At 41.4% G+C, this 11,091-nt stretch overlaps 1 protein-coding gene across 1 annotated transcript in view; it reads right to left on the bottom strand.

The window, feature by feature from the left end:
* The window catches only part of LOC112116858 (nucleolar pre-ribosomal-associated protein 1-like), a 76,542-nt gene that overhangs the window by 45,071 nt on the left and 20,380 nt on the right, over positions 1-11,091 (bottom strand). The window contains exons 13-17 of the mRNA XM_026652225.1: positions 9,575-9,697; positions 5,728-5,840; positions 4,389-4,508; positions 1,228-1,344; positions 592-730 (exon numbers count right to left, since the gene is read on the bottom strand). Coding sequence (XP_026508010.1) covers positions 592-730; positions 1,228-1,344; positions 4,389-4,508; positions 5,728-5,840; positions 9,575-9,697 — 612 coding nt within the window. The remainder of the gene's footprint in view (positions 1-591; positions 731-1,227; positions 1,345-4,388; positions 4,509-5,727; positions 5,841-9,574; positions 9,698-11,091) is intronic.

The raw sequence follows: 11,091 nt of genomic DNA, 5'->3' as shown, positions 1-11,091 counted from the left end.
GGGGGCTGGGGGGTGTGCCATGTGCTTTCACCTGAGCTCTGAATTACCAAAGTGGAACTAACACTCCCATGTCTATATGCTCAGCTAGCCAAATCCTGGTCCCTGAAGTCAATAAGAATTTTGACACTGCAGTCAATGGGACCAGGATTTGGCCTAAAGAGCACAAGCAGCAAGATTCCAGCTGCCCCCTGTGAATGAACACAAGAAGTGGGAGGGGCTCTGGTACGATCCTTGCCCCTTGCTCATATATGCAGGGGGAACTAGCCCTGGCCCTGTGGTTTAAAAGGAAGCATGACTGCAATGGATTTGACTTGGATTAAAAAAAACTGGTGCTGTGGGACACTGAAAGCAGATCAAAAGTAAGATTTTACTTGGACTTTTAAAACTGCAAAGCTGTGTCACAGATTACCTTCTGGTGCGGGGAGACATCCTGGTCATTTAGTGTTTACTTACAAAGCTGAATACAATTAAAAGGCCTAATCCTGTAGTTCCTTACTCAGGCAAGATTTCAACAGGCACCAGTAACAGGTTTGCCTGATTAAGGACTGCAAAATTAGATGGAGCAGACATCACTTTGGGATCATCACATACCATCAATGTGAGAGATGGGTATGCTAACACTATCCACATCTTGTTTAAATAAGTTGACTTGGAGCATACTGGCTTCCTGGACAAGGTCTGCGGCTTTATCCGTGTATGGATAGGGGTTTGTCACCAACTTCATTAAAATCTGCGAACCAAGATAAAAGTCAGTCATAGACCCCCGAACAAGCAAGCTCATTGCAATTCTATACAGAAAATGCTAGTTATAGGGATATTAAGTGAAACAAATGGAAGGGCTTGGGAATTTAACATCTGGAAAAGGTAATCAGGAAAAGAAATGTTTTCTTTTAAAGATTAGATTTTATTGGAATTAGTTAATTTTATCTGGGAGTTTCAAAGGAGCCTAGCAGGTGGGATGCCTAATAACCTTAGCCTCTTTTCTCCTCATACCAGCACTGCTCCGGTAACAATATATCTTATGAGGAGTCAATTCCCCCCAACCCTTTTCATCCACCCCTTCACCAAGGACAACAGATATGAGTTCTGTGTAAAGGATTTAGTCACTGCCTTTCTCAGAATTCATTCACAGTCCTTTGAAAAGATTTTCCTCAATAACAGCAAAGTAATTAGCTTCCCATTAATGCTATTCTTGACATTGTTTATCTAACTAATTTGAACAATTACCCTCTCCAAAAACTGAATCACAGCTTCCTTTTTGTCTTCTATTGTATTATCCAAGTGTTCCAGCCACAGTACGAGTTCCTTCCACGTGTACTCAAATACTCCACTGTCATGCAAAACCTAGCCGGAAAAACAGCATGTGAGAGAAAATAAATAGTGTATATTTATAGCTTTTTGTACAGCAGCTTTCATTTTTATTTCTTTTACTACAGACAGAATAGCAGCAAATTGCTGAACACCAACATTGTCCCCCTCTCTAACTTCTAACAAAAGGGACCTGATTCTTACATATACCAAGGTTGCTTTAGACCACCCTAATTCCACAAAACGGCCCCAAAGTGGATGTAAATATTATTTACTGCCATTTTACATTGCCAAAGCTGTGTAAAGTGGCCTTGATGTAAATGAGAATCAGGCCCCATGTCTTTATTCATGCTGCCCCCTTTGCTGAAAGCAGCCATCTTCTCCTCTAAAACTTGTCCCAATACACACTTTTTGTTCTGCCTAGCTTTATACAACTCTCAAATACAACTCTAATTTGTTCTTAGTCTTGCACTTATTTTCTTAGATCCATGCATTTTAAGCCCTGATCCTGCAAACATCTACACACGCAATTAATATTATGCACACAAGTAATGCAGTTGAACAACATGAAGCTACTCATATATGTAAAGTTATTCATAAGGGCAACTGTTTGTAACATCGGGGGAAGCAGGGATCTGGCTAAACTACAGCCTGATTGCGATCTCACGCCAGTATAAATCAAAAGTAATTTAGGCCTGGTCTAAACACAGTTTTTGTACCCATTAAACTATTTCAGTTATGGGTGGTTTTTTGTTTTGTTTTTTTTACCAAAATGATTAAATCAGTAAAACCCCTAATGGGGACATAGTTTTACCATTGAAAAGGTGCCTTATACCGGTATAGGTTATTCCCAGAAATTATGGGTAACAAGCTATAGGGACGAGGCCCTTTTCACAACTGCATCCACGCTATGGTGATTAGTTGCAAGCCAATATAGTGAAAGCAGTACAAAAACTGTGTAAACAAGTTCTGACTCAACTGAAGTCAAAAAAGTTAAACCAGCATTAAGTGAAATCAAAATCAGACCTTTTGTGTTTAAAACAGCAGCACAGGTAATCATGTAATAAATAAACTAACTGAAGTTACTGAAAGAGAGAGGACACTATTATATGAAAACTCAAATAACAAGCTTCTATATAGTTTTATGAGCTTTGTCTTTTGCAAAACATATATTGAAAACAGTTCTCTTTCAGGGCTCAGTTTGTTCAGCTTTCACTCTGTGTGCTACACTGGCAGATACAAAAATAGCATCTCTGATTACACGAATTTGACATGACAATTCATCAAAAAAAATGATTCACTCTTAAATAATTAACTACTTCTGGCAGATTCTCAAAAAAGAACAGTACTTTCAGCCCTCATGAAAAGAGGCAGGAACAGAATGCAAAATTTGAAAACATATCTGCAATTTATATTCCATTATGTTGAAAAATAAAGCAAAAAAAGACTCATTTAAAACTTTTTTCCTTTTTTTTTTTTTTTTATTAAGTTAAGAATTTTGAAAAGCCCATTGGAACTGATACAACTGTCCTGACCTCACTGCTTATGTCTCCCTTTCAAAGAAAATAGAACGAACTGAAAGGAGAAAATGAATCAGGCAGCCCAAATCTCTGCTCATCAATCAAATATACTACCAAAAAAAAAAAAAAAAAAAAAAAAACACCACGCTATTGCTTTTAAATGTAAATATGGTTAAGCACCAGAGGCTCACACAAGAGGAGCTTACCCACCACCATTAAGGACTGCACATTTACGAACCAGGCTTTTCCTATGCAGCTGCCAAAAGTAACTGTAACAGAAATTCTACAGGGTCCCAAATTCCAGCTCTGATCCTGAACCCTATAACATCTGTGGGAGTTCTGTCATTGTCTTCCCTGGAAGCAGGTTCACTGTCTTTAAGCCTCTACAACATTTTGTACTGAATCCCACTGGCCCCAGATGTGGTGTTACCATGCAAGCATTAAAATCCAGAGGCCGCTGAACTCAGTGTGAAGACCCTCACTAGCTCCAAAGGGTTTTGGATTGTAACTTAAGTTTTTTTAATTAAATTAAATTAATGGAGATATCCTATCTCCTAGAACTGGAAGGGACCTTGAAAGATCATCGAGTCCAGCCCCCTGCCTTCACTAGCAGGATCAAATACTGATTTTGCCCCAGATCCCTAAGTGGCCCCCTCAAGGATTGAACTCACAACCCTGGGTTTAGCAGGCCTATGCTCAAACCACTGAGCTATCCCTCCCCCGCAAGTCCTTAAAAATTCATCTGTGATCTGGCACCTTGCTTTGCTGACAGTGGCAGCCAATGCTAGTGCGACAAGCAGGAGGAGCACACTAGTGGGTAACAGACTCACGTGCATCTCAGTGGCTGACATGAACTATACAACGGAACTCCTTATGTAATTTCTTTGATAAAAGCAGCTGTTTCCAGCTTTCAAAATGCAACCTGTGATAAAACCTGATAACAGTAATCACATGCCAGATTTAACTTTTAAAATCCATATCATTTTGGTTTGTGAATGATGTTACAACTGGGTACCCAGGGACAAGCTCCTGGACCTGTGCAGAAGTCACTAGTCACTGGGGCTATGCACAGTCACAACGATCCACCTGCATGGACCTGATTGCAGAATCAGGGCCTAGGAACACCTAGGCCAGATTTTTTTAATTTAGGCTCCTAAATCCATATTGAGGCATCTAACTAGAAGTGACCTGATTTTCAGAGGCACCAAACTTCTGCAGCTGCCATTGACTTCAACGGGATTTGTGGGCCTTCAGCACTTCTGAAAATCAGGCATCTTCTATTTAGGTGCCAAAATGTAGATTTTTTTTTAATTTGTTTTTTAAAGGGTAAATAATATTCACTGCTACCCAGAAAAGACTGTGGCCAATGGGACTATTTCATGTGAGCAGAACAGGTTGGCTGTGAGCCAAGGAGTGAATAATTACAGTCAAATTAAAATAGAGACTCTTTAAAATCAAAGTGCTAAAAAAACAACCTTAGCATGATCAACATCAACACACTGCTGTTGGCACAAACTATATAAATGTGTTTAAGTATTTGAGGCCAAAGAAAAAACTTACCTTGATGATCAGTTGTTTTGTTGACGTTTTCAGTTGTGAATGGTTACTTGTTACAAACATTTTCATCAGTAAATAAAATACTGATCTTTCACCACGAACCTTTTCTGTTTCCAAGACATCCTAAAAGAATAATGGGTTTAAACTTCCCTTGTGTGATAACACTGGACAGGAATAAGTTACACTGTGGCAGCAGAATAGCAAAAACTGTTTTGCAGGCCATAGCTTTTTTGGGCTGGCCAAGTGGAAGTAGCGTGATTTGAACGAATTCTGCAATTAGTGGGTGAGCAAGATGAGTATAATAGCCTTTGAGCAGTGGAAGGAGTGTGTCTAATAGGAAAACCAACTAACAGAAGGGTCTAAGTAGAACACCACACCCTTTAACTTTCCCTCATCACCAATAATCCTGATGTCATACTAATACTGACTCAAGGGGAAATAAATCCATTTATCCCAGGGCTGAATTTAGCTCCCAGAGAACAGGAAATCAGTGTAAGTCGCTTCTGTTCTGACAGGTGCCAAATTATTACAAATGTGCACTACTTTACTGCTTATTCTACTTTTCTGACCAACCCAATGTGCAAAATACAAAAACCCTTCGCATCACTGTTGAATATGGCCTTCTAACTTTTCCTTTAAGCACTTGCCTAACACTAGTAGTGTGCAAAACAGAAAAATTACACTGCTGTTGAAACTGGCAAGAAGTAAATTTTTTTTTGCCAGTTTCAAAGATCTTTCCCACTCCCTCTTAAGTCTCTTCCCTGTTCTCTATGGCTGGCTGAATATGATGGAGAATCTGTTATCGTGGAGGGTTCCAATCAGGGCAGCCTTGAGTCACTTCTTTCCCTCACTGCCAACTCTCACAAGGCAGGTTCAAATCCTTTCTCCAGCCAGCTATAGGAGGGTCTCTTCCTATATGTGCCTGAAGTAAATGAGAAGAGAGGGGAGTCTGTGAAAGCCTCCACTCGCATAAGCAAGGAGCCACCTAGGGTAAGGTTCTTCTCCAGCAGGTGTTTAGAAGCAGCACCCGAGCATCCTGCTCATCTCCTTGATTTGCAGCCACAATCCTTCCATCCCTCGGTGTCCAGAAGATTCTCACTCTTGCCTCTGGGAGCAGCAGATTTTAGGATGCCCCTTTTAGCCCTTCCTAGAAGAGGAGCGAATTTCTATTCCCACAGACAAAGGTCCTAGGCCTTTGTTGAGCCAATGATTCCCGGGCTCTTGCTTAATGGAAACAGACGCTGAAATGACAGGACTGGCACTAAAGACGGGCAGCATCAGAGACAAAGACATGAGGGCAACTGGCAAAAGAAACAGATAAACGCATCTGCAATTCTCCTACCTGTACTCTGAACCAGGCAAATTTATTTGCCGGCAGTTCCAGGGCCACTTTCAGTATATGGTGCTGTAGAACAGGAGGGATCTCCTCTCGGAGTCCTTTTTCAGTGACAATACCTGGGGTTGGAAAACAGTTAGTAATAATATTACTTTGCATTTCTAGATCTCAGAGAGCTTCACAAACATTCATTATTTAAGCCTCAAAGCACTCTTATGAAGTGAGCAAGCAAGAAATTCATAGATTTTAAGGCCAGGATTAATATCTAGTCCGACCTCCTGAGTAACACAATCCAAACGACCTCACCCAGTTCACACTGTAGGGATCATTAGGCCCACCCTTGACAACACAGCCCCTTGGGTTATCACGCAGCAACTCCAAACAGTAGTTTTACATAACAAATGAAAAAGAAAACCCAGGTGCTGTTCAGATTGCAGTGGGAAATTTAGCGAAGACTACAACATGGAATTTGACCTAGGTGTCCGGACTAATACCCATACTGTTACAAAATGTGATATGGCATATTTACTAACCGCAAATGAACTTTGGGCTTACATCTCACCAAAAGTAGCTTCTTATCATTTATTTGCAACAAGTGGTATTTTTCACCTAAAGCAAAAAACAGACTGAGATGGGATACTTTATTTTCCTGAATTAATCAGAGATCAAATTCTACCCATATAATTCACAAAACTAGTGATGCTACCATTGGTTCATTAAGCACAGAGTGGGAGCTGCCTCATATTTTAACTCCACTCTGGTATGCACTCTATAATCTCATTTTCTATGGGGTGAGCTCAGTGTTCTCTTTTCTTGTACTGTGTAATTTGTATATGGGACAGCACATTAAAAAAAGATAGCAGAACTAACGAAACTCCAAAGTTCCACCAGCAGCAAAACTAAACAATGGGATCAGCTGTTAAACATACAGATTGTTACAAGTCAAAAACAGACTGCCTGTCTTCAGTCCCACTGGCAGACTGCTCAATTCTGTGCAGGAGGATGGGAGATTTGTGACTAATTCTCAATGTACTTTTCTGCCAAAAAATGTGAGGTGCTAAAGTTTTATTCCTTGTGTCACATTATAACTAAACACATACCAAGGGGTCATTGCCTTATCAAGATACATGTCCCTCCTTTTGTTTTTTGGAAAAATCAATCCATTATGTTGCAAGAAATACTGGGACACACAGGACAAATGATTTTGTGAGGCAGCCACAGAATAAACTAACCATGGCAGTGCACTCTGATTGGGGCACAAGGGGGATGGGAAGCCCATGCATTAGTCTATTTATTTTAAGACTTTTGGCTCTCCTTTTCTTGACAAACTTTTAATTTATGTAACTCCTACTTTTATATACCTTACAAGGGACTGCACATAGTACAGATAATTATTCTAGTTCTATGGTACAGAAAATGTATATACTTCTCTACTCAGTTTTGCTGCACAAAGAAACACTCCTTGTCTCCTATGTAACAGTTGCCCAAACTCAAACCATCTCATATTACTGTTAATAATTCTCCTATTATGAGCTTCCCTCAGAAGCAACACCATGTAGAATTCCATTCCTCTTCCCTTGGACTGCAGGAAGCATGATTGAAAAAACAGAGCAGTAGAAGAAGAAAGGGTTACTTTTGACACCTTCCAGAAGAGACCACTGCATTGGTAAGTGATTTTTTTAAACCTCTAATGAATTACCCTATCCCTTTAAGAGATTGCAATGTTGTTGCAAATATGAAGAGTTCTAAAATCATTTATTTAGGCTGGGATTGTCATAGGGGCCTGAGGGAGTTAGGCGCCCATATCCCATTGAAAGTCACTGGGAATTAATAGACAGCAGATTTAAAACAAACAAAAGGAAGTTTTTCTTCACACAATGCACAGTAAAACTGTGGAACTCTTTGCCAGAGGATGTTGCCGAGACTATAACAGGGTTCAAAAGAGAACTCGATATATTCATGGAGGAAGGTCCATCAATGGCTATTAGCCAGGGTGGGCAAGGATGGTGTCCCTAGCCTGTTTGCCTGAATCTGGGAATGGGCGACAGGGAATGGATCACTTTATGATTGACAGTTCTGTTCATTCCCTCTGGGGCACCTGGCATTGGCCACTGTCTGAAGACAGGATATTGGGCTACATGGACCTTTGGTCTGACCCAGTATGGCCTTCTAATGTTATGTTCTTATGAGTCAGGCACCTAGAAATTCCAGATTTTTGGAAGTAAATTTTCTGTAAACAACATCGAGAAGTAGATTAGAAAATTATTTTTAAAATTTAAAAATAGGAGTGGATGTGACAAAACAGATATGGAATTTAAGAAAAAAATGTCTTTTTCCTGTTGTGACACTGGCAGACCAGGTGCCAGCTGTTGTCAAGTCTGAAGGCATCAGCTGAGCACTGATAAATTCATATTTGGAAACCAGACCTATATATTAGTATTGTTCAAGACAGGTGTTAGACTTGTAAGAATCTATTTAGATTCTGTAAAATGCTTGTAAGTTGCTCCATGCATTGATCTTACTTCTAATGTCTGTATCCCATGCTGTAAGGTAATATGAAAGTTTTGTTTTATAATTTTAAAAATGCCTGCTATGAGCTTGTGAGCCTCAGCAGGAAGAGGGGTTCCCCCACCCACCAAGAAGGATTATCCAGGCCATCGTAGGACAGAAACTTTATGGATTGCCCCGTCCACCCAGGAAGAAGTTACGTGCAGGAGCTCTTGTCCCATCAGTTTGAACTCCGGGGGATGGACATAGAAAGTTGCTCTCAAGAAGAAATAGTTATCTCTTTGCTGTTTAGACTCTTACAAGGGCTGGAGCTAAGAAACAAGAGCAGAGATTCCCCAGAGTCAACCTAGGTTAGCCCTAAAAGACATTAAATGGACAGATTACTACATCTCTGTCACCCTTTGGAACCACCGACTGTAACTCATTTGTGCTTATAAGTTGCCTGCTTTAACATGTAAATAAACCCTCTCATTTTTTTCCCTAGGTAATAAATCCTTAATTAGTTTATTACAGGATTGGCTACCAGCATTGTTTTTGGTGTTAGATCTAAGGTACAAACTGATCTGGGGTAAGTGACTGGTCTCCTGAGACTGGGAGCAACCTGAATATTTTTGATTTTTGATGTTAGTGACCATCCATCACTAAGTCCAGCTTGCCTGGGTTGCAAGACAGACTGGAGTGCCCAAGGGGACTGCCCGTGACTCCATGGTAACACTCTTACAGTGATCCAGGAGTTCACATTTGTTACTAGGTTGGGGAAATCTAATTATAGAACATGGCACCAGCTTGCCCTGCTTTTCTGACAGACTGCCCGGAGACTGGCACTTACAACCGTGAACCACTCCAGACAGCAACGCCCCGTAACCCTTAATATTTATAGTTTTAAAGCAAAATCCTTGGGGCAGCGATCTTGTCATTTTACACTTGTTTGTGAAGTGCTATGCCCTGCACAAACAGCAAAATGAAATGGTGATGTAATCGAGAGTCTAAAACAGGTTACTCTTTTGAGGACACTTCTGTTCCTTTTACTAAGTAGAAAAGCAATCAATCTCTCCTGATAGAGCAGGGGTTCTCAGACTTTTGTACTGGTGATCCCTTTCACACTGCAAGCCTCTGAGTGCGCCCCCCCCTTATACACTAAAAATACCTTTTAATATATTTAACACCATTATAAATGCTGGAGGCAAAGCGGGGTTTGGGGTGGAGGGTGACAGCCCGCGACCCCCCATGTAATAACCTCGTGACCCCTTGAGGGGTCCCGACCCCCAGTTTGAGGACCCCTGTCCTAGAGGCTTTTAATGCTTTCATTAGCCAGCTGAAGAACATTTAAATACCCTTAACATACCTTTTAGCAGTTTGCTGAAATCAAAGTTGCTCTGAGCTACCAAATGGGGAACAACCTTCTGACAAAGGCATATGACCTGAAGTAACACAGCTTTCAGAAGAGTGGTCTCTGCATCATCTGAGCCTGAACACAGATAGAATGAATATATTTAGAATTAGTTCATTTTTCCTTCAGACAAAGGAAACCCACAATCTCACAATGTTTTAACACAGTGATACTCTCAAGCCGCAAGTGGCTCTTTAGTGTCTCTCCTGTTTGCAGCACACGCTATTAAAACACTGTGGGATTTATTTAGTAACCAGTCAGGAGGTTTTTACTATGTTATCAACCAATTAAGTTATCAACTTGCACTAATTTATTAACTTATTTGCTGTGAGAATAATATATTCTTTTATAGTATATTTCAATATACACACACACTAAATATTTCCCCCGTCATTAACACTACTGTGGCTTTTTTGAGTAATGTTGATTGCTAATTTGGCTCCTGAACCACAGTGGTCTGACTATCACTGCTCTAACCCACATTTGTATTATTATTTGTATTATCAGTAGCATCCACTACGAGCTAGGCTCTGCCCAGCTGACTAATAAAAAGAAGCAGAATTGGATACACACCCCTTTTTCTGTATTAATATTTATACTTTTAAATCTGGATTAGTTGATCAAATTCTTACATGGGGACCTGTCATTTTTAAATTTGCCTGTATAGTGCCCCCCACATCTGAAGATACAATCTCTTCCCTTAAAAAGCATACCATCTATCAATCTCTAAAGCAGGGGTCGGCAACGTTCGGCACGCGGCTCACCAGGGTAAGCACCCTGGCGGGTCGGGCCAGTTTTATTTACCTGCTGACGCAGCAGGTTCGGCCGATCGCGGCCCCCACTGGCCGCGGTTCGCCGTCCCGGGCCAATGGGGGCGGCGGGAAGCGGCGCGGGTGAGCGATGTGCTGGCCGCGGCTTCCCGCAGCCCCCATTGGCCCGGGTTGGCGAACCGCGGCCAGTGGGGGCCGCGATCGGCCGAACCTGCCGCGTCAGCAGGTAAATAAAACTGGCCCGGCCCGCCAGGGTGCTTACCCTGGCGAGCCACGTGCCAAACGTTGCCGACCCCTGCTCTAAAGTAAATGATAGAAAGAAATAGGAAAGTGAAGCAGGGCTTTGGAGCAGAGCCCGGAGCTGGAGCGCAGAGCAGCTCCGGAGCAGTGGAGCTGCAGGTTTTTGCCTGGAGCTGGAGCAGAGCCGGAGCACAGCTCCAAAGCCCTGAAGTGAAGAATACAGCTAACCAATATCATTGCTTTTTTATCACTGACATTGGGTACATTGGTGTTGGATATACAGTATATACTGCAAATGTATCACTATTTATTTCAGCTAAGGTTTCTCTCTCCCCTGCTGTTGTTTTTTAAATAATAATCTCCAAATGTGAAGCCTTAGAATGAGGAGATCATTTAGTGACTGTAAGATGTGCAGCAGGTACAACAGAAACATCCTCATTCATGTACAGCAGCCATCCACTT

The sequence above is a fragment of the Terrapene carolina genome, unplaced genomic scaffold, assembly GCF_002925995.2.
Source record: "Terrapene carolina triunguis isolate 2854851 unplaced genomic scaffold, T_m_triunguis-2.0 Scaffold31, whole genome shotgun sequence".
NCBI lineage: Eukaryota > Metazoa > Chordata > Testudines > Emydidae > Terrapene > Terrapene triunguis.
Note: the sequence above shows the minus strand (reverse complement) of the source record. Positions and strands in the feature narration are given on the sequence as shown.